We start from the raw sequence: 25,001 nt of genomic DNA, 5'->3' as shown, positions 1-25,001 counted from the left end.
CAATTGGGGAAGATACAAGTGGGGAAGTCTAGTTGGTGTAGCTGCACTCATTGTAACTGTAGCTCTGACCAGGTTCAAAAACCTCCATTGAATGTTTCCATCTCGTCGATTTACAAATATGCAATACAAACAAAACATGTTTTATGTACATTAACAAACAATTATTGTTTAGGCAGTGGTTGGATAATTAATTCTCTAGAAACCAGGCAAGGTTGGGTAAAAAATAACACATTTTTACTGCTGACGCAATGATTTTACGACAGTTTAGATCGGAAGTTGATCAAGGATGCTGGCGTTCCTGTGCACGCGAGCATCAGCGTGGAATTCTAACTCGAAACTTCTGTGCAGGGAGGCGAATTTCATTACTCTTCGCCTAAGCAGCAGTCAAAGATTTTCTTCCTGTCGAAAATTATATTTGCACACAAGTACAAGTCGGAACTGCGCTTATATTTCTGTGCAGACAAAAGGCCTAACTTCGAGACTGACTGAGTTGAATACTTTTTTAAATCGTATCTCCACATACAGCAAGAAAATGTCATCTTCGCACTCAGATAATGGGATGAAGCAGAGAATGGTATGGGTGGACTTGGAGGTGAGTTTACCTACCTGGTTTGCACAGTGGTGCTAGAAATGTCAACGGGTAGTGTGATTGCTAGCTACTGTATTTGTTTATTGCTGACTCTAACGTTGCTCGTATCTGCTTATAGCGTACTTGCTGACCACTTCACATGACTAACGGTTATTAGTTTAGTTGCACCACAAAAATATACGGCATAGTTAACTTTACTGTACTGTCCACGTTAGCTAGCTAGTTAATTAAATGCAAGTCGCATTCAAGACAATTGCTGGTTAGTATGCTACTTTCAAGTCCACTCGGAGGGATCGATCAACCGGTCAAAACAGCTATATTTATTGAAATTCTCAGTGCCTTGTGTTTACGAGTTGGAGGAGGGCTTGATGTGCATTTTATAGTTGTGGGAACTTCGGTTATTTTTCTCACTGATCTTTTGAACTCAATCTGCCGAAATATATCACGTGGTTTGATGTGTTTTGTTTATCATTAACTCTCAGAGCGCGCAAGACCCCCTATCGGCAATTAGCGCTCAATACAAATAAAAAGGGGTTTCCATAATGTCGTTAGGGGGTGCTGGGGCTTCAACGAGGGGAATGCAGCATCCCATCACCCCTATCCCAGCGGCTATGCTGAATGCATTTTAAGCCTATTCTCAGACAGCTGTTGAGCTGTAGGTTTAGTATCAGATTTGGGACAGTCTATTGAAATTAACGCCAAGGTGAATCTTACTTATTTGTATGCTTAGTTGCACCAGTGAGTCGTTTGCATACTACAATGATGTCCTCTCTACCAGCAGAGAGAATTGTTTACTTTGTGGCTGTTAACATTCAGCCAGTATATCATCAATGTTGGTGGTGTCCTGGGTGGATGGATCTCTCTTCCAGTCTGTTCTCAAACCTATCTACCAAGCATTCTGTCCACCATCTCACTACCCTTAGTGTGTTTAGCTCCCTCTTGAGTTGTTGCTTGAAAGAAGTACAGGAAGACATAATCTGATTGGCCAAATGTGAGGCAGGGCTTAGTATGCCTCATGTTTTTTTTTTTGCATACAGGTGGTCTTGTAGTAGAGTGAAACAAAACAATGGAAAAAAGTGGAACCTTTTTCATTAATTGACATATCTGCAACAGCTAATGCACCCCTGTGAAAATGTAATTGCCCCCTTACGCTCTCTTACTAGTCAGTTTTATTTTCTTAACATTATTTGACAATACTGTCTTAACATCATTCTCTAATAACAAACTTAGTACTCACTCTTAATTAACCATTCTCTTAAACTGTTCATGAATCGCCTCCCAGACTCCTAAAAAAAGCCACTAGCTACTACTGTAACGAATGAGGCAATATGTATTCCATCTACAGTATAGTGTGTTGCATTGGGGGTTTAAGAGGGGGTAGAAAATGTAGTTTAGCTGGATGTAGCACACAGTGCCCCATGATTTCACATTATATTTGCAACATTACAAACTCCTGAGTATTTCATACAATACATTCACTGTGGCACAGAATAGTTTTTCTGCAAAAAAGTATCTCTTGTATATTACAATGGGAGGATGGAAAATATAGTGTGGAATTATAACACAATCCCTCTCCAAATCTAATGAGGACCAGCAACTTAACAGCAGTAATGACATCAGAATAGGACTTTATTTTATGTTGTTCTCTAAATAACTTAAGTAGTAACCATTTCTCAATGTGCTCCACCTTATAATATTCTTTAGCTTATGTAAAGTATTATTTAAATGGTAATTTTGTTTCATTCATATTTTTTCCTTTGAAAATGTACACAGACTAATTTTGAAGGCAAAATACGAAAACTGGCGGTTTATTGTTGCTGCTGAATCACTCAAAATGTCCCTTTTTCAGATGACAGGACTGGACATTGAGAAGGACCAGATTATTGAGATGGCGTGCATCATAACAGACTCAGAATTAAATGTGCTAGCTGAGGTAATGCGTGTGATGCCTGCAACTCAAATGTCATCCTATTCCTTACACCGTGTTTTATACTTTTGAAGAGAGTCTAATATGCCCTCATCAAAATAGTGCACTATACAAGGAATTGGGTGTCATTTGGTAGACAACTGTCATTCAATTGGTGACATTTTCTTCCCCTGTAGATTCAATAAAGCATAACATGAATGATGCGTTCTGTTGACAGGGTCCCAATTTAATCATCAACACAACAGATGAACTGCTGGACGGGATGGATGACTGGTGTAAAGAACATCATGGCAATGTAAGGATGACTTGTAGAATGCTCTCTTTATCCCAAATCTCCACCCATTTCTTCATCATGGATTTCAAAGCTTAGCGTTAGTGGAAGCATTGCCTGAAGGAAATTAACATCACTGTAGCATCCATGCGAGAAATTGTGCAGGATAAATGGGCTGCAGAAATGCCAGTTGTCAATGGGTCTTGTTTACACTGACGGTCCTATGTTGTATATATGTTGTGTAAATATTACATGTGCATGGGAGAATCGAAATACGGCCACCTAGTATGACCGCTCTCCAAGTAATCAAAAGATTTAGGTCAGACAAGCTTTCTTCACTGTCCATGTCCCCTACTCAAATTGATCACACATTGAACACAGAACAGATACCAGGTCATTCTCTGGTCAAGCTAAGACCTCCTTATCAGATTAACAGAGAAACCTATGTTCTGTAAATTACTCATTTACCTAGGTCACAGCATACTAAATGCCACTATCGAAATGAATAAAAACACATAACTGCCAACTTAATATAAAATAATAATAACATCAAAACATCATATTTTGGTTCTCAGTTTCAAATTTCAATCACAGGTATCTTCAGAAAGTTTTCAGATCCATTCACTTTCTGCAGATTCTGTTGTTATAGACTGAATTAATAATTGATTGTTATTTTTGTCATTCATCTACCACAATACTCCATAATGATCTTTATAGAAATATAGTGAAAATAAAAATACTTAAATCTCCTGTACATTAGTATTAAAACTTAGTAGAGATGATCACAGCTTTGAGTCTTGACTTAACTCTAGTTTTTGCTATTAAGTGAGTGAACTTAAGACTGGTGTATGCCTTTCTAAATCATGTCCAATCAGTTGAATTTGCCATACAGGGACTCCCATCAAATTTTAGAGAGATTGTAAGGATGAATCCTTCGAAAAGATCTGAATACCTATGTACCTAATATTTATAAATGTTTCATCAAATTGGCACACATGTTGGGTATTGGGTGCAGTTTGATGATTTAAGAAAATACATTTAGTCAATTATAAATTAGGTCTATAGCAACAATATGTCTATCGGCTTATATCTACAGCACCCTCCATAAGTACTGGGAATGTAAAAACCAAAATGCTATTTTGACTCTACACTCAAGGCATATGAATATTCAAAAGATGAATATGAGACAAAACTACACAGTCACCTTTTATTTGTCTATGCTTCGATGCTTATGGTTTTCCTAAGAATAACTTCACTGTTAGAGTTCCATCCTGCCGTTTGATGTAAACATAAGTACTGGGACATATGGTTTTGCACTGATTTTTCACACATAAAAGAGCTGTGAATGTGTAGTCACTGTGCTATCCTTTGCTTTTGCCTTTAGAGTCTGCATAAGGCATGAGCATGCATAATCTAACATGAAGACTAGGCAGCTGTCTATGAAAGAAAATCATAGGATTTAGATGCTAAAAGAAAAGCGGAACTCAATTAAAACCATAGCGTAAATGTAGGGCTTAGCCAAATCAATCCGTTTGGAATGTCCTGAAAAGAAACAACTGGTTTCTTCAGCAGCCGGCAATGTCACCAGGTCACCCAAGGAAAACAGAATCAGTTTATGACAGAAAAATGACCAGAGCTGTGAAGTAAAGGCCTAAAATAAGTCTCAGGGAAATCACCAACAACCTCTGGAATGGTGGGGTAAAATTGTCACAATCTTCTGTGTGCAGAATACCTTGGCAGCAGAAATACAAAGGCTGCACTGCATCATGCCAATCTTTGATCAGCACAAAAACAGGATGGCCAGTGTCATGGAATGGGGACACATGGCTGCCTCTGGAACTGGCTCACTCATCTTTATTGATGACGTAACGAATGATGGCATCAGCAGGATGATTTCAGAAGTGTACAGAAACATCTTGACTACCAATGTACAAGAAAATGCTGCCATAGTAATTTGGTGACGCTTCACAAGGCAACAGGGCAATGACCCAAAACACACAGCCAACACAACCATGGAGTTCATCAGGGAAGAAGTCAATCTCCTGATAAAAAGCCAATTGAACATGCATTTGACTTGCTGAACAGAACAGAGAAGTCAGTCGGACAGTCTGTACTTTTGAGCAGGGAGAGAACTAAAACAGGCAGGACAGTGGGGCGCCCACGAGCAGGGCTGAGAAAACTGCTCCGGGGGACTCCAACCAACCTGGTATTCCTATGCTTGGATAGACTCATCAGTCCTGTCGTGAAATAATCCCTGCATCAATGTCTTTAGCAGATTGTTACAAGAACTTGCATTACCTGAAGCAGTTACAAAGACAGCAGCAGATTGTTACATATGTACAGAAGTTATTCCCCTGATTGCACAACATTACCCAAAACAGTTACAAGCAACACAAACAAAAATCCTCCAATTTTTTTTTAAATGGGCAAGGGAGACGAGTCCCTAGTTCAAGTTTGGTCTGCAGACTTTTCCTTAAGCAATGAGCGTAACAGGAAAAGGCAGTCATACCCAATTCTGTGGAGATTGCAGGGGCCTCATGTAATCCAGTCTTGATCTGGTTTTATAAATAAGTGATAAGTGATGATAAATAAGGTTGTTTATTTTGGAGTACTTTATAGACAAACATGAGAGCATGTCGTTCTCATCTCAAGGATAGCGAAGTCCAGCCCACAATTTAATATAAACTACAGTGGTTAGTCCTGTAGCTAGCGCCCGTAACAAACCTAAGTGCACAATGATAAACCAGCGGTTTAAGTGTGGATGCCATAGAATGCATGTCGATAATATTCCCATAAAAGTAGCTTGCACAATTTTTCTATTTGTGGAGGACAAACATGTTCTGTTTCTATAGATGAAGCCTATCTTAAGTCTTTTACAGAGTTTGTCAACATTAATTTTAAAAGACAGTTTAACATCCAGCCCTATCCTTAAGCATTTATATACCTGATTAATTCGAGAGCAATCTAAGCATGTGTAAGTGCAAGTGTATTTTCAACCAGCTTTTTGGACCTATTAAAAATCATAAAATCTGTCTCCAGCTACTGTAATGCTTGGTCAGCCGTCAAAGCAATAGAGTAAATGACAGTGTCGTAAGTGTATAGAGGAATTTCAGTCTTTATCTCGTTGCTGATATTGTTAATGTAGAGAGTGAACGGTCGTAGACCAAGTATAGAACCTTGTGGGACCCATTTAACCAACTCCAGTGGCTCCGACTGGATGACAACTACTCTAACAGCCTGACTTCTTTCCTTAACATAGTCATGTTACCAACAGCAGCCATCCAGCCCTAGTCCTATTGACAACAGCTTGCTCAAAATTATTGCATGGTCTACAGTGTCAAAGGTTTTAGACAAATCTGCAACCCTGTTTCTAAAACAGTTGGGACGCTGTGTAACATGGAAAGAAAAACAGAATGCAATGATGTGCAAATCATTTAAACCCTATATTCATTTCAAAATAATACCCAGACAAATGTTGTAATTTCTTGGAAAAGACATGCTCACTTCGAATTTGATGCTAGCAACATGTTTCAGAAAAGCTGGGACCGATGCACCAAAGACTGTAAACATTGTGTAATGTTTAAAAAGCTGTACCTGGTGGAATATCACACAACTAATTTGGTTAGTTGGCAACAGGTCAGTAACATGATTGGGTATTAAAAGATCATTCCAGAGAGGATGATCCTGTCTGAAGTGAGGATGGGATGGGTTCACCACTATGCGGGCAACTTGTGCCACAATTCAAGAATAAAACGTATAACCGTAAAATTGCAAAGAGTTTGGGGACCTCATCATCTACGTTAGATAATATCATTAAAAGATTCAGAGAATCTGGAGTAATCTCTATACGCACAAGACAAGGCTGAAAATTGCCATAATTAGGGTGGCAAAAAAAGTATTCAAATGCAGTAAACGTTTATACTTAACTCATTAACTGGATTTTTTTGCTGGATGTTTCCAAGCCCCTAGGCTTAGAGCAAATGATAATGTTAAACTTTCATCAATATCTGTGTCTGTGGTAACAGTGATGTCGGTGCGGTCTGGGAATAACAGTTTATTTTGTTTAAATTTACATATTTAGCCTAGCTTATACAATTCTAAAACTTCTCTCCACAAGTTGCATTGGGAAAGCTGTGCATGGAAAGGGTAATATCGATAATTCAAAGCCCAGATAAAGCCCTGTCTCCACGCCAATCGAGGCCCAACTTGTTTTTAAGAAAAAAATACTCCAACACTAGTGGGAAGAAATTGTAATCGCAAGAAAAAGCGAACATGAAAAAAGTGTTTGAACAAAAATGTTAAGATTGGATGTGAAAATCCTTTTAATGAGTTAAGCATACACTTTAATCACACTTTAATTTTAAAAAAATCTGGACCACGGAAGCCGGCCAATAATGCCTGGTTTCATGTTTTCTTACGATTTAGTTTATTTTAATTTCATATGATAAAGTATTTTTTGTTAACCTTGCTTTCATTTTTATTTAAACAAAATATACTCACTGTCAATACATTTTAGCTTAATTTGGCTCTGTATAAATCAGACATCTAGTCTCGAACAAAATATATTAAAGATGAACATCTTTACTGTACATTGTGTCATTCGATGAAAATAATGACAACAATGGTCAGTAAAAACCAAAATCACCAACCGATTGAGTGCTGAATTCAAACTCACACTCAAAATCTAAGTAAAAAATGTAAATCACAGGCGGTCCACTCTTGGATTAATTTCATCTCGGCATCTCATAATATGTATGGCCCCAACATGCCTGCATGTACTCCTGACAATGGAGTGCATATTGATATCCCTGACGTTTCACTGACTTGATGTTGTACTGTGATGATTACATGTTGCCTTAATTCTTTTGAGCAGTGTACATCACCTTGGATGTTGTCATCTTTGTTTATATATTTGGGCAAATGGATGTCTGGGCAAAATTTCAACTAAACGTAACCATTTATGCAATTTAATGATATAATTTTCGTTAAGCAGAAAATGTGACTACACCCCTACCTTTACCATACCATACCATACCATCTTCTTCCGCTTATCCGGGGCCGGGTCGCGGGGGCAGCAGTCTAAGCAGGGATGCCCAGACTTCCCTCTCCCCAGACACTTCCTCTAGCTCTTCCGGGGGGACACCGAGGCGTTCCCAGGCCAGCCGGGAGACATAGTCCCTCCAGCGTGTCCTAGGTCTTCCCCGGGGTCTCCTCCCGGTGGGACGGGACCGGAACACCTTCCCAGGAAGGTACCCAAGCCACCTCAGCTGACCCCTCTCGATGTGGAGGAGCAGCGGCTCTACTCTGAGCTCCTCCCGGGTGACCGAGCTTCTCACCCTATCTCTAAGGGATCGCCCAGCCACCCTGCGGAGAAAGCTCATTTCGGCCCCCTGTATCCGGGATCTTGTCCTTTCGGTCATGACCCAAAGCTCATGACCATAGGTGAGAGTAGGAACGTAGATTGACTGGTAAATCGAGAGCTTCGCCTTGCGGCTCAGCTCTTTCTTCACCACGACAGACCGATACATCGACTGCATTACTGCAGAAGCTGCACCGATCCGTCTGTCAATCTCCCGTTCCATCCTTCCCTCACTCGTGAACAAGACCCCTAGATACTTAAACTCCTCCACTTGAGGCAGGCCCTACCTTTACCATCACATAAAATCGTTAAAATCGGAATAATTTGCACCCAAAAGGGGGCTAATGACTGGAAAATAATTAGACAAACTTGGAATGGTCCAGCTTAGCATAAGGATGAAACTTGGTCTGGTTTGGCCTTTATGCGAAGATCAAAAGACATGTCCGAGGCCCTCAGAAGATAGATTTAATGATTTAAATTCTAGTTTAAGAATAGAAAATAAATATGGTTTGAACATTTAAAAGGTGTTTGCAATCCTATGATTAAGTGACCGCACGTCATTGATTGTGGCCGGCCTCTACCACCTCCACCATATCCATTCAACTGATCGTGTATGCTTCATGTAAAGGAGATGGCATTAAACTAATTGCACTCAGAAAATTGTTAAAAACAACTATACCGCTCTATACCTATTATATAGCTCTGGAAAAAATGAAGAGACCACTGCCTCTTAACCCTTCTGTTCCTCACTCAAAACCTCCTTTTTGACTTTTTTGGAAAGGATTATTTTTTTTTTTCAGAGCTGTATAATTAAAGAAGAATTGTTACTTTTAGTATGTTACTTTTTGGATGAAGTCATTAACAAAATAGATCTGTGCTAACTCCCTTCACCTCCATGTTTTTGCATAACAACTAAATATGGTGCAGTGGGCGCACATATTAGCTTTTCTTGAAAATACGATGACTGCTTCGGGAGCAAGAGGTGAGACTATTGATCTTGAGATGCCCCCTGCTTCTTTGATATCAGGAGTATGTCAACATTTTGCATTCCCGGTGGGTTATGAGAAACATGTTCATCTTGTTGATTTGTCATGGAGCTCATCCCCCTAGACCACTAGGAGCGATACCCTATAGGGGGCTCCGCTCCACTCTTATAACTGAAGTTACATTCCCAGTAACTAATGTTTATCAGATTTTTACATGTGGGTGTCATACTCCGCTTCCGGTAACACATCAAACATGGCAGGGCATCACAAATAAAATTATTTAACTGAAAACACTATAATCTACAAATGAAGGAAATTTCAGTCAAGAGGTCATCTACAAAGGACAGATTTTTCTACCCAAGTCAGGACAGGAATTAATCGAAAGAACATTAATAACGCACAAGCAGAGCTACAATGGAAGGGCTCAAAGTACAAATGGAGGGTTATGCCCAATTCAAAGCTCAGATCTGATCTAAATGCTGTGGGGGACTTGAAGTAGTCCGTGCATGGAAGAAAACCCTCGAACATTGCAGAGTTGAAACAGTCATGTAAAGACTACTGAGGAAAAATGATGATAGTCCATAGGATTTGTTTACCTTTACTTCTCAATAGTGTAGAAGTAAACATTACTTGACCAGATGTCTAAATACATTTAGGGCTGTAAATATTTGGACAGTGGCCCAATTTTCATTATATTGGCTCTGTATGCCACCACAATGGATTTGAAATAAAACAATCGAGATGCAAATGAAGTGCAGACTTTCAGCATTAATTCAAGGGGTTGAGCAAAAATATCGTATGAAACATTTAAGAATTGCAACCATTTTTATACACAGTCCATTTATTTCAGGGGCTCAAATGTAATTGGACAAATGAACACAATCGAATGACATTTTCATTTTTAAAACTTTGTCAAGAATCCTTTCCAGGCAATGATGATGGATGTCTGGAATGCATGGACATCACCGAACACTGGGTTTCCTCCTTTGTGATTTGCCTGGCCTTTACTGCAGCTGTCTTGAGTTGTTGTTTGTTTGTGGGTCTTTCTGCCTTAAGTTTTGTCTTCAGTAAGTGAAATGCATGCTCGATCGGATTGAGACCAGGTGTTTGACTCGGCCATTGCAGAAAATTCCACTCCTGGGTTGCATTCGCAGTATGTTTTGGGTCATTGTCCATCTGTAAATTGAACTTCTGCAGGATGTCTGAATCTGAGCAGACAATATATCCCTATACACTTCAGAATTCATCCAGCTGAATCTGTCTTCTGTTACATCTACACAAACACTGGGGATTTATTGATGATGTGACAACACAGTGCTACTGGAAGACATGCATACCCAAGCCATCACACATGACTCCGCTGCGTTCTACAGATTATGTTGTATGTTTAAGCCGTTCCAAGCCTTCTCCATACTTTTTTCTTCCCATCATTCTGTTACAGGTTGATCTTAGTTTCAACTGTCCAAAGAATGCTATTCCAGAACTGGGTGTGTTTTTTGAGATGTTTTTTGGTAAAATCTGCCCTTTCTATTCTTGAAGCTTATGAATGGTTTGCACCTTGTGGTGAACCCTCTGTATTTGCTCTTGTGAAGTCTTCTCTTTATGGTAGACTTGGATAATGATGCCTACCACCTGGAGAGTGTTTTTCTCATGGCTGGATGTTGTGCAGAGGTTTTTATTTACCATGGAAAGGATCCTCCCATCCTTCATCACTGTTGTCTTCTGTGGACGTCCAGGCCTTTTTTGTGTTGCAGAGCTCACCAGTGCATTATTTCTTTTCTCAATGTATTCAGAATTTATTTTTTATAATTCCTAAACCCTTCTTCCTTTTTGGATATGAATACCCTCAAATTAAAGCTGCGAGACCATTATTTAACTAACTTGAATATATTTAGGTAAACAGCCAAAATAACAAAACTTGTAAGTGTCCAATTGTTTCCGGACCTAACTGTATGTAAAAAAAATATGAAGGACAACTTTGCCAGGAGCTTATTTATGTTTTCACAATTTTATCAGTCTTTCTATTTCTCTCAGCAATCAGACAAGGAGACTTGTGAGAGAAAACACTGGCCTGTATGGGGGGTTAGTAAGAAAGAAGCCATTATGCAAAAAACATCTGAAAATACATCTGGAGTTTGCCAGATAGCGTGAGAGGGATATACCTGTGATGTCGGGAGAAAGGTGGGCCAAAACTGAAAAAGCTTGTGGCACAGATCTAACACTGCCATGCCTTAAGACACACCGTCCCTAAAGATATGTATGGTGGTGGCAGCATGCTGTGGGGATGTTTCTCACCAGCAGACTGGGTATCTTGTCAATATTAAATAAAGAATGGATGATGCAAAATTCTGCAATAGAACCTGCTTCGGTCTGCTGAAAAACAGGAGCTTGTGAGGAAATGTACCTTTCAGCAGGGCAATAATCCAAATCAAGTTTCAGGTTTATTTTTCAAATGTACCGAATAACACATCCTGCACAAAGGAATTATTGTGATATGGCACCCTGACATCTATATAGTAAGAATTAAGAAAAATAAAACAAACTATATAGCAAAAAATAAAACGATAATATACAAACCACAGTAAAATTAGCAGCAATTTAAAAAGAGTACTGAAAACAAGCAGCAAATGGGTAGTAGTATAAAATATTATAGACTTGGCAATAATATACAAGTATGGCAATAATATACATAAAGTAAACTAGCAGCAACTTAGGAGGAGTAGGACACGAGTACATTTTCATTAACATTGTCCAATGCATTGTGTGATTTCTCTCTTCCTGCACATATTTTGTCCGAAGTCAAGTGCTGTGGGTGTTTGACTTTGTACGCTAATACCAACATAACTTGATAATTAGTTAGCCCATTGTACTGATTGGATTTCCATTTTCTACTTATAATGGTTAAAACTATCAAGCCAGCTGATGCATGCACACAAGTTATCTCAAAATTACTACTCACGAGATGACCCGGGGACCCTTGAAGAAAATGCATGCCAAGCAATTTCCTTACTTGGTAGGGCACCCGGAGTATTTTCTGTGTTATATATCAGCTCATTTGACCTAGAGATGTGCACCTGGATGCGAGAAATTAGACTTGATTTCTAATTTTAAGCGCTCTGCCTGTTGAGGTCTTGACGCCTTGCTGCCCGTCTGTACTCTTTCTGTCATTCCCATGCGTTCAGTCTGCAGCCCATACGCAAGTACGTGAATCATCTAATTTGGGCTTTAGAATTGAGGTGAAAAGGCTCTATTTTGGTCAGACCATCTTCTTCAACTTGATCTTAGTCTTCCGCAAGTCTTCTGGCAAACGCTAGCTGAGATTTGATGAGTCATTTTCTTTTTGCCACTCTCTCATGAAGGTCTCTTGTCAATCATCTGGGCTATTGTTGTATTATCCACAGTGTCTCCCAGGTCAGCTGTTTTTGAGGACAGCCTGTTTTAGACAGATTCACAGCTGTTCCATGTTCTCTCCATGTCTTCATGATGGATATTCAATGCCTTGGAATTGTTCTTATATCCTACCTCTAATTGGTGTTTTGAAGAATCTTTCCAGATTTATTCATGATATAGTTGTTGTTATGAATAATACTAACCAAGAGTGGGACCTCCCATAGATTAATTTAATCTGAAATCATGTGAAACACCTTTTTTCCATTTAAATCATTGTGATTTCTAAAGGCACTCGGTTGCACAAAAGCTTATTCAAATGTGTCAAGGTGGTGAATATTGGTGCAATCAATTATTTTATTTTTTATATTTGTAATGCATTTAGAACAATTTGCAGATGTTATTTTTTACTTTGTCATTATGGCCTTTTAAGTTGATCAAATGCAAAAACTCCTGAATGAATCAATTTTGATTTATTGTTGTAACAAACTGAAAGTCCAAGGGGGTGAATATTTTGAGAGCCACTGTGTATTTAAGCCTGTGAATTCTGTTTCTCAGTCAGGTTTGACGCAGGCAGTGAGGAACAGTAAGATCACCCTGCAGCAGGCTGAGTACGAGTTTCTTTCTTTCATCAGACAGCATACCCCACCAGGCCAGTGTCCACTCGCGGGTTAGTTGACTTTTCTTCATCCATCTTGAAACATAGAGAACATTGTCATTAATGCACCATCATACCTGGGTTGTACAGTAAAAAGAACATTTTGAAAACTGAGTGAAACAGGGTCTTGTCCCGAGTGCCAGTCTTTTTGGGTTTTAACTCCCTGTCACTCACTTGTAATTCCAATATGTTTGGTTTGACACTGAGGAATAGAGTTCACAACACCATGGGGTTGGGATACATAATAACGTTTTTTATTTTTTTTTGCTTTTTTACAATCACATTTTGCTTGAAAATGTAAAAGGCAGTTAGAATTTGCCCCAATTTGTATCAACTTTTTTTGGTCAGGATGGAAGCGAAGTTAAACATACTTATTTTAAATTAATACAAAATTGTCCAAAAACACCCAAATATGTTAGCTTACATATGGCAGCACTCTGTATACTGATGCAAGTCTTTAAATTGTTGTATAAATTGTGCCATTACGATTTCCAACGGCATATTTTTACCCTAGACATTTACCCTATCCTACAGTTCCATTCTCTCTGTAGCCTGTTGCTAGGAGGGATGTAGTTGTATTGCTCACGTGGCACTACATTTAAATCTAACATTTAAAATGACGAGTCCTCTGCCACTGAGTGGAAAGTATTTCTTCTTGCAGAGGAATGCATCGCGGACGTAACAGATGATGCCCTTCCCAGACCTAAATGCTTTCTGTCTCCCCACAGGGAACTCTGTGCATGCTGACAAGAAGTTTTTGGACAAGTACATGCCCCAGTTCATGCACCACCTACACTACAGGATCATCGATGTGAGCACGATCAAGGAGCTATGCAGGTATGTATCTGTGTTTGTACAATGAATAAGGCCTAGTCGGTTCACCTGTTTAAAGAAAAATTTACAAATCAAAAACACATTCAATGCATGCAGTACGTACAAGCATGGCACTTGCAACACCAGATTTGTGGGTTTAATGCCAATGAGAGGCCTGTACATAAATGTATGCCCTGCCTGCAAGTGTCTGCTAAATGAAATAAAGGTTCTGTATGTACAATGTATTCTCTATGTGGAAGCTAGGTGAACTGTTCACATTCTGACCAATTACTCATTCTAACAAGGTTAAAAAAAAGAAAATTGACATTTGGTGGATAGTCAGTTTCTCTGGTCAATTGCTCTTAAACCAGGTATTTGTAATTGAATTTGATGAGACCAAATATCCACCACCTTTTCATTATTATAACTTACACTTTTGGCAAGTTGCACTTTCACTTTTGAGAAACCAGCTTAAAATGTCTCTGAAAATGGTGTTGGTTTGAAATGTAAAAATTATTTAATAGCAATTTAGAATGTTCACAATGAAAGTGAACCTTCACCCCAGTCTGAGGTCTTGAGCAGCCTGGAATGGGTTTTCGTCAATGTTCTGTCTGTACTTTGCAAAACATTTTTCCTTGTTCCTGATAAATCCCCACAACTTTGCTCCGACCATCCTGCTTCATCGTTGGAATGGTTTTGGCCAGATAATGAGCCATGCATGGTTTCTTAATAGTCTTAATCTAGGACAGCTCTTATTACCTCTGATTTACACACTTTTCTCTGTGTTCCAAGTAAAATCAAATCCACTTTCAGAATTAAGACATTATACATGAGAATTAATTGCATGTTTTCACATCCCATAGTTATTACTTGGTGGATGAACCAATTAGGTGTTATTTGGTATTTTTTTCTCTATGTGCTGGCTTCAGTAATAGATTTCGTTTTACTTCTCATTCAATGGACAGATACCAGGTGGGCAGCAAATGAGAACTGCAAAACAACGTGCCTGTCATTTCCCATCCTCTTCCTGTGGTTTATTATGGAGTAGTGAAAATGCAAGCCTTTCTGGAATTTTGGGATAGTTTATAAATAACCAGTGGAAACACATAAAACCACTGTTCTGACCTAAAACGTGTGAGCTGCTGTCTTGCCGAAGTGATGCAACCAACTGTTAAAGTTCCACCCTAGACTTAATCAGACAGCTGAGAACTTTGTCACCCTCTATTTGCCCTCCTGCAAAGTGCCTTTTCCCACTGTTTAAGAACTCGATTTAGCACCAAATGCTTTTTCACATCCAGGTGTGATCGTATCTGTCAGTTAGGATTAACATTTAACTTTTTTCCAAGTGTCTATCTTTCCCAGCCAAGATCTTAAAGGGATAGTTCACCCTAATCTCAGTTAAAACACTATGCTGTTTTTCAAAAGTGTAATACTGAATAGGAATTCAATAAAAACATAAAAACAGGTTTTCCCCACTGGAGTTGGAGTCAAGGCCCGAGCCTTCTTCGGAGGGGAATGATTGGCAGGCATGTTCTACCAGGGGCCTTGAAAAACTAAAAACTTAAGTCATCGGCGATTCCATTACCCGCAGTATTAGACTAAAGAATCAGCCGGCGATCGTACACTGTTTACCGGGCGACAGAGCCACCGACGTAACCGCAAATCTGGGGCTAGTGCTAGCAAAGTCTAAAACTGGCAAGTATAGAGATTACAGAGATAGTTATTCACGTTGGCACCAACGACGTTAGGATGAAACAGTCAGAGGTTACGAAGCAGAACATAGCATCAGTGTGTAAACTAGCTAGAAATATGTCGGCATCGAGTAATTGTCTCTGGCCCCCTCCCAGCTAGCGGTGGTGACGAGCTCTACAGCAAACTTGCGCAACTCAATCGCTGGCTGAAAACGGAGTTCTGCCCTTCGCAGGAGGTAGAGTTTGTAGATAACTGGCTCTCGTTTTGGGACTTTCCCAGAAATAGGGCCAGGCCTGATCTGCTGAGGGGCAACGGACTCTTATTTAAGAACATTGACAGGAGTCTCACTCCTATAGCCTCACCATGAGTGAGCCTGCGGCCTGACCTGCACCCTGTTAGCCAGCCTGCTAGCATAGCGGAGTCTGTCGATAGCATAGCTAGAGTAGTTAGTACAGTTTTACTTATTGCCACTGTGACTCGTTCCAGGCTGAGAAAAGTTAAACACGGTAGTGCTAACAAAAACAACATTGTTAAGATAAAGCCTTCCTCCACCTCGGTCACAAATAAAAATAAAAATGACTATCACCTTGCATCTCAAAATGGGACTCCTAAATGTTAGATCCCTTGCTCCAAAGGCAGTTGCAGTAAATTAATTAATCTCTAATCATAAACTAGATGTAATTGGTTTATGTGAAACGTAGCTAAAGCCTGATTAATTCATTGCCTTAAATGAGGCCTCTCCTCCTGGCTGTACTAGTGATCATATCCCGAGAAGGAGGGTGTGAAAGTTAACCAGGCCGATAAATCGTTTTACATAGCTACTATTTATAGCCCCCCAGGCCATACACAATGTTCCTCAATGAGTTTACAGAATTTTTGTCTAACCTTGTAGTCATGGCAGATAGTATTCACATTTTTGGCGATTTTAATATTCATATGGAAAAGTCCAATGATCCTCTTCAAAAAGCCTTTGAAGCCATAATTGACTCAATGAGTTTTATCCATCCATGTCCCAGGTCCAACACATTTCCACAATCACACCTTAGATTTAGTCCTGTCACGAGAAATAGATATTGTAGATCTAATAATTTCCCCCCCAAATCCTGGATTATCGGATCACTTTCTTATTATATTTACTGTTAAAGCAAGAAATCCACTTGCTCCGCAAACAATGAGTTTCAAAAGCTATACTATAAATTCTCAGACTGCAAATAAATTCCTTGATATTCTTACAAGTTCGCTCATTAACAACAGAGTAAATAAATCTGTAAACAATCAAATCGAGGATCTAAACTCAACACTGCGAAATACATTAGACACGGTTGCACCACTAAAATGAAAAGAAATATGCAACAAGAAACTTGCTCCCTGGTACAGACAATACTAGAGCACTTAAGCAAGCCTCCAGTAAATTGGAGCGAAAGTGGCGCTCCACCAAGTTGGAAGTATTCAGACTAGTCTGGATGGACAGCACTACAATACCGAATATCACTCACGTCTGCTCGATCAGCTTATTTCTCCAACCTGATTGAGGTGAACAAAAACAATCAAGAATGTCTCTTCGATACAGTTGCAAAGTTAACAAAAAAGCAAAGCTCAACAAGGGAAGTGGGTCTTCACTTTAGTTGTAATTAATACATTAACTACTTTGATGAAAAGATCACCATTAGAAAACAAATAACTGACTCCTCCTTAAATAGTTATGGTCCTCAAAATCTCAGTTGTCCTAAAAAGGTCCTGAACCTCTCTGACCAGGTGTCAATGGGGACACTTAAATTTTTTGATACCGTATCGCTCGACACATTCACTAAATTTGTAATGGGTTCTAAACCCACAAACTGTCAGCTAGACCCGATTCCAACAAAATTACTTAAGGAGCTATTTCCTGTGCTAGGTCAGCCAATGTTGAACATAATAAATTGCTTCCTTTCCTCCGGATGTGTACCAAACTCACTAAAAATAGCGGAAATGAAGCCTCTTCTAAATAAATATAATCTGGATCCCGACATATTAAACAATTATAGGCCAATATCAAACCTCCTGTTCCTCTCTGAAATCGTAGAAAAAATCCAGAAAATCACATTATGATTTTTAAGTAATTCATTTGTATTTTATTGCATGACATAAGTATTTGATACATCAGAAAATCAGAACTTAATATTTGGTACAGAAACCTTTGTTTGCAATTACAGAGATCATACGTTTCCTGTAGTTCTTGACCAGGTTTGCGCACACTGCAGCAGGAATTTTGGCCCACTCCTCCAATACAGACCTTCTCCAGATCCTTCAGGTTTCGGGGCTGTCGCTGGGCAATACGGACTTTCAGCTCCCTCCAAAGATTTTCTATTGGGTTCAGGTCTGGAGACTGGCTAGGCCACTCCAGGACCTTGAGATGCTTCTTACGGAGCCTTTATTACATTAAAATGACATACTTGATTCTGCTAATAAAAGCATTAAGAAAATAATGCTAAAATATACATATAATTTATTGAATGTATTTAATTTATTGCCCAGCCTTCTAATATTTGGAAGACGCTAACTTCTGGGATATTTTTATCTAAAGAACTGGAATGCTGCTACACTTTCCTATGTTTAATGAATGCTCTGCAGTGCCAGTTATGTTTATGTAGTCTGTCTGTCTGAGAGATTAAGTTCACCCAAATTATAACCTTTCAAATTGATTTCTTTATATCCAGTGTGTAGATGAAAGAATGACAGTAATCTATGCTTGGGTTTTATTTCTCTGACAGTTGCTAATGTTTTAGATTTGTGTCATGCATTTTTCATTGACTACTTGAAAAAAAAAAAAGATCTGCTTGTGGATATGGTTGTCCATGCCTTACCTGATTACCTTTAGTTACTGTATAAAACCAAACTGTATTGAGAGCCCTATAATTTCCAATTTCAAACACAGAAGAATTATTAATATTTTATTTCGTTTTATTGTCATATTTATTTTAAATTGTGATGCACTGCCACAAAAACACTGAATATTTGTATGAAAAAATTACCAAGCTCCGCATAGTTCTCACTGGCGTCAGAGCAGAGCAACGTCCTGCATCCGATTTTTGAACTAGCGAGTGAGGTCAGAGAAACATAACTGGCTATGTCTGTGTACGCACAGGTTTGTGCTGAACTGTCACTAAGTGGCTGTCACATTGATATAAAGAAGGTAGCCTACCCATCGTCTGAGCGACAACCAAAGGTAGCAAGCTAGTTGACTGTCACAACTCAATAGCTACAATCGGCTAATATTGATTAGCATCATGCAGGCAACATTAGGGATGCGGCAGCAGCAATAAGTGCACCAGTTTTCGTATTTTGCTTCAAAATAAAGTTCTGTGGGAAGCATTGTATACATACAGTAGCAACAATAGGACTTCAAATGGATCTTTTTGTGCTTTCAAAATAAAGGTCTGTGGTGTGTATATAGTGTGTATTCAGTACATTTTCAAAGGAAAAACTATGTGGGGGGAAATATAAATGAAACAGAATTACTTTTTCAGTAATACTTTACATCAGGTAATGAATATAAGTTGAAGCACATTGAGAAATGGTTAGAGCTTAAGTTAATTTAGTTCACATTACCAATGTAAAAAAGAAAATACTATTTCAATGTTATTGTTGTTAATCTGCTTGTGTGAATTACATATGGAGATGGATTGTGTTATAAATCCAAGCAAATGATTGTCCCCTCACCACTGTAATGAACAAGCCACCCTTTTGTGGTGGAAAAACTATTCATTGCCGCAGTGAATGTATTGTACAAAATGTTCAGAAGAGAGAATAAGAGCTTGCTCTGCCAGGTTCACCTCCAAAAATGAAATGTATTTGAAGTATGTTTACTCGTTGCACTGTATTGTACTAGCACCTTTTCAGAAAGCACTTACTAAAATAAACTTCAGAATGTCTTTTTATAAATGTTTTGTTATATAAAACGGAATCATAAAATGGAAATAATAGAATTTTTTTTTATTGGATTTATTATGGATTTTATTAGGACCCTATGGCCAATGTATTCAAACAGATATATTGCTGTGAAGTATTTTCTGATGAAGAGCGAAGTTTAATTTGTATCCATGTCTTTCTCTACTCAAGGCGATGGTTTCCTGAGGAATACAAGCTTGCACCACAGAAGAAAGCATCGCACAGGCAAGTCTGAAAATATTGTTTTAACAGTCAAGCGTAAAGTACCACCATGGCCATGTTCATAGAAAGGTCCAGTCTTTGGCATTTGCTGTATTTGGGCTGTGCCGTTTTTATGAATTGTAATATTCAATAAGAGCATTGAATCTATTGTTTGTGTTGTCATGAGTTGTGGTTGAGTGGTAACAATCCTGGTACACTAGTCATATGAAGGGTTTCTGTACTCATGTACATTAGTTTTTCTGTTTCTTCCACTCACATGTATCCCCCTCCCATTCTGTCTTACTGTTAAAATACTCATGTAGAAACGTTGTGGCTGATTACCAAGATCCTGCTTGATATCCAACTAGGTGGATATTAGTGGTCACGTTTCTCAGATGAGTTCTAATTGAAATACCAACCAGATGTAAAATATTTTTTGTATTACCATGAACATTTATAAATCTCTTCAATTAATCACATTTGCTATGCTAAGCAAGTGGTTCAGGGAGGTTATTTATTATCTTCCTCTGCCTGTTGCTTTTTTGGTCTGGCTTGAGCTTTCTTTAAAGTAAACTGACTACCGCATTTTATTTAATTTTTTACTGGGCCCTCATGCTTTCGTGCTACCTACACTTTGTCTGTGCAACAAAGTGTAGGTAGAGTATTTCATGACATTTTCCCTGTAGAAATGAGGGTGAGAATATGTTGCTTTTTCACACAATGCATGATGGTTAGGCAAAGTGAGTGTTGGAAGACATTTACAAATAGGATAACACCTTGCAAAGGATGTATTACACTGACTTTGTGTGATGAACAAAATTTGAGAAGCTCCTATCTGACATAGCGATCTATCTTCAATTCTGATCAGATTTTGATTTTAATACATTTCTTGTTAATGGGTCCTGTCCGATGAGTTTCACAAATTGTCAGATTGTCGCGGTTCTAAATTGCAGGATCTGAGAAGACCTCCAATGTATGTACAATATAGCACTGGTCATGGAGAATATACCCAAAATAAAACTGCTGTCTTCTAATCCATGTTTCATCTTACAGAGCACTTGACGACATTCAGGAAAGCATCAAGGAACTGCACTTTTACAGAGCACATGTTTTCAAATCGCAAGCTGAAGAGAAGAAGCGCAAGTTATTGCAAAATGGAGACAGAAACAAATGTGTGTGAGAGGGTTCCAGGGTTGGGTGAAGAGAAGAAATGGAGGGGAAAACCATTGACTGTACAATATAGGTTGTTTAGGAATGGGGAAAACATTTGAATTTGAACTTTAATCCATGTGTGTTCACGTTTTACTAACTTGGTAAGGACCTTAAATCCCTACAAGGATAGGAAAAATAGAAAATTGTGACCTTGTGGGGAGGTTTTGCCACTCTTCACAAAGAAAAAGGCACTTCTGGCTTACGGATTAGGTTTAGGCAAAAGGTTACAACTGGGAATTGCCAAGAAAACAGTTTTCTGATTTAACACCCATCTTCTGTTTTTATCGCATATTTACATTAGAATGCAAACCCAGCTTAGTTTCTGGATTCAGATGTTCATTGTTTCATTTTCAGTTGGGGGGGGTAGTGCGTGTCAATCCAAAAGTGTCTTGTTTGGTTATCAATATTATATGGGATTGACTATTATATTTTTCATTGTTGTAATATCACATGGTAACCAACTAAATAAACTCAATTATTGAGCAATTTTCTGACGTGTAAAAGTGAATGTACTGATTGTAACACTAGATGGCAGAATGTACTTATGTGAAAAAATACCCTCTACTTAGAAACACTGGATGACATTTGGGCACAAATATGCACGGGAGTAGACTGTCAAAGTCCACTCAGTCAAAGTCCCCAAATCTGCCAGCAGCAGTCAGGTGATTTGGTTTAGTTAACATCTGCCATGTATGGTTAAAATTAAGATTGGTGAAGTGGATACTAATCCTGGATGTATAAAACGACACCCCAGTGGCTGGAAGAACTGCTTAGACTGACCACAAGATGTCTGAGTAACCTAAATATGAGTCCCTGAGGGGACATTGGGTCTAATTCAGAAGGGTGCAATGTATAACATTGCCGACAGAAATGCCATGATTGAGTTCAACTGATCTCTTACTCGAGTGGTCCTCAAACCTCTCATTGTATTTTACCAATTCGAGCACTAGCATAAATTATTAAACTCAATGACTTGTCAAGTCATTGATTAGTGAATCAGGTGTGCTAGTTCAGAACAAATATATGAAACATCTGGGCATTACAAAAACCATGGTAACACAAAATAAATAGCATTGTATTTTCATTGTCTTTTGGTCCCTACCGTGGCTACAAAAATACTGTGAAACTGTTGCAAGAACAATTACATTTTCCTATCATGGTAGTGACCAAAACCGATGTGAAAGTTCCATGATATTTAATTTAAATTTGAGTCATTTGGCCAACACTTAAGTAACTTACAGAAGCAACCATAGGTACACCATGGTGAATTTGTGGGATATTATTGTGTACATTGTCAGCAAAATCATAACTATTATAGCTATTTGTTAGCAAAGATACAACTAGACAAGGGCTACGTGCTGCATTTTTAAACACAACCTTGAAATCTTCTCAAAGCTGGCTGACTGAAATTCTGAGGAGCTTCTAAATTGACCCTTAGTTAATACCCTTAGTATTTCAAAACTGAAAAATTTAGTATTTATGGGATTAGGTGATTTTTGTTCCATCTGCGCAGTGAAATCAATTAAACACCACTTAGAAAAGGCCAAAAACTGTCCAGAACATTCTAGGCTGTTCTCGCAACAATGCCAGATAACAATTATGTAACCATTTAATCTATTCAGAGTTTGTGTGACATCTACCTGGATGGTCTGTGCTGCACTGCAGTCATTAGTCTGATTGTTCATGTTTCTAGTTAGACCATATTTTTTAAAGCTACTTCCTACGCTCGTTGTATCTAAATACACTGAATGTAGCACTGTGAAGTGTTGGTCCCATATGCACACAAGCGTTTGTTATATCCCTGTTACTGAGCTTTTTTCCTTTGCTAAAAGAATTCCTCCATTATCCACCTGATGGGTGTAGAATATCACGTGGCTAATTAAACAACCTGATCATTAGAAAGGCGTTCCTTGTGCTTTGACAGTAAAAGGCCACCGTGTGTAGTTTTCTCATAACTCACTGCCAGAGATGTCTCAGCTTTTGAGGCATTTGGCATGCTGAAAACTGATTGTTCCTAATTTCTCTACTACATGCCACCTCAAACATCCGGCCAGCCCAGAAACTCCACATCCAGCTTCTTCACCTATGGCATCATTAACTCGGTACAATCTCTGACATTGTTGCATTTATTTTTGTTCAGTGTATGTAGGTACAAGAGCAGAACCATGATGCTACAATCATACTTCAAGTCTAAAACCGTGATACTACATTTTGATAGTTCACACTATAACCTTTATAAATTAAAATAATGTGATAGTAACATGTTTTGGGGAAATTTTAATCAGGTGCACCTGAAATAGGTTCACCTGATTGTCAAGCCTTCTGTAAAGATTCAAAACCTCTGATCGGGTTTGGTCATTACCATATGGGTTTGGTAACATCATGCCAAGATCAAAATATACACGGCTCAAAAGAATTAAGGGAACTTGTAATCATCACAGTATAACACCAAGAGATTGATATACTTCAGGGATATCAATCTCTCCAGTTAGGAAGCATAAGTGATTGTGAATCTTTTTGGTGCTAATGAAAGTGATGACAGATGAACTGGAGAGGCAACAGCAAGACAACCCTGAAAAAGGGAATGGTTTTGCAGGTGGTGGCCACAGATAATTGGTCTCCCCTTATCCTTCCTGACTAATTTTTCCTTGTCACTACTGGTAGCATAAGGCGGTACCTGCAGCCCATTCAGGTTGCACAGGCAGTCCAGTTCCTCCAGGAAGGCACATTCATACGTGCCGTCGCAAGAAGGTTTTCTGTGTCTCCCAGTACAGTCTCGAGCATGGAGGAGATACCAGGAGACAGGCCAATACATGAGCGCTAGACAGGGCTGTAGAAGTGCATCAACCCAACTGGAGGACCGGTAACTGCTTTGTGTGAGCAGGAAGAGGAGGAGCATTGCCAGAACCCTACAGAATTTCCTACCCGGTGTGATCAGTCTCTTGACCATTGTTATTCACAGATATGAAATTGTTACAAACCCCTCCTGCCCTGCATTCGGTAAGGCAGATCACACATCAGTTCAGCTCCTCCCATCCGCTAGACAATACCTAAAACAGGAAAAAGCGGTTTCTCAGACAGTTCAACACTGGAATGATGGATCCATTGCTGCTCTACAGGACTGCTCTGAAGCAACAGATTGGCAAATGTTCAGTGATGCAGCCAATGGGGACTTTGATTAATACACAGACTCTGTCTCAGCCCTTATCTCCAAATGCATTGATGATGTCATCCCTAGGGTCAATGTCAGGACTTTCCCCAACCAATAGCACTGGGTAAATGGTATTGTCTGTGTTAAACTCAGAGCACGGTCCTCCACCTATAGCTCTGGGGACATGGAGGCTTTGAAGATATCCAGATATGACTTTTGGAAGTCTATCAGGAATGGAAAAAGAGAATACAATACTATGTATTACCCCCTTTAGCATCAATGATAGCGTACAGTCTATTGCGTTAGTTGTCTATGAGGCCCTGAATTCTTGCCGGTGGTATAGCTGCCCATTCGTCTTGGCAAAATGCCTCCAGGTCATACAAAGTCTTTGGTGGTCTTGCGTGAACCACACGTTTGAGATCTGGTGGCTTGATGATATTAATGTCAGGAGACTGTGATGGCCACTCTAGAACTTTCACCTTTTTCTGCTGCACCCACTGGAGGGTCAACATGGCCTTGTGCTTAGGGTCATTGTCGCGCTGGAAAGTCCAAGAGCGTTAATTGCCATTTCTGTTATCATTATGATTTAAAGGAAACAAATAACTATTTGATAATAAATGGCTTCGTATGATCACTGTCCTTAAATGAAAAGCTTTTTTTTGCATGGCCAAAGAGCTCTTGTTGTTTCATTGTCCCTCACTGATGGGGGGATGGTGTCAGGTTCAGTCTTTTTGATTGTTTGTTCGTGTCTGTCACAGGCAATTTCTCTGTCTCTACTGTGCATTTTTTGACAATAATTTAATGACTGTTGAGAATTGTCATTTCAAA

The 25,001-nt window shown here is 39.0% G+C and overlaps 1 protein-coding gene across 1 annotated transcript; it reads left to right on the top strand.

The window, feature by feature from the left end:
- smfn (small fragment nuclease) lies at positions 1-21,512 on the top strand. The gene is made up of 7 exons (XM_010870740.4): positions 1-592; positions 2,439-2,522; positions 2,734-2,811; positions 13,078-13,189; positions 13,906-14,014; positions 19,781-19,834; positions 20,864-21,512. The coding sequence occupies exons 1-7, from the start codon at positions 287-289 to the stop codon at positions 20,988-20,990; spliced, it is 870 nt and encodes a 289-aa protein (XP_010869042.2). The 5' UTR covers positions 1-286; the 3' UTR covers positions 20,991-21,512.
- Positions 21,513-25,001: the final 3,489 nt, after the last annotated feature.

This window comes from Esox lucius, chromosome 7, assembly GCF_011004845.1.
Source record: "Esox lucius isolate fEsoLuc1 chromosome 7, fEsoLuc1.pri, whole genome shotgun sequence".
NCBI lineage: Eukaryota > Metazoa > Chordata > Actinopteri > Esociformes > Esocidae > Esox > Esox lucius.
The sequence above is the reverse complement of the archived record's forward strand: the minus strand, read 5'-3'. Positions and strand labels throughout refer to the sequence as shown.

What these genes read in the sequence shown, in the direction of transcription:
- smfn (XM_010870740.4), top strand. Translation starts at nt 287, where the DNA reads ATGCTGGCGTTCCTGTGCACGCGAGCATCAGCGTGGAATTCTAACTCG. An exon ending in AATTAAATGTGCTAGCTGAG is followed by an intron (nt 2,523 to 2,733) that starts GTAATGCGTGTG and finishes TTCTGTTGACAG; the next exon opens with GGTCCCAATTTAATCATCAA. An exon ending in ACGATCAAGGAGCTATGCAG is followed by an intron (nt 14,015 to 19,780) that starts GTATGTATCTGT and finishes TCTCTACTCAAG; the next exon opens with GCGATGGTTTCCTGAGGAAT.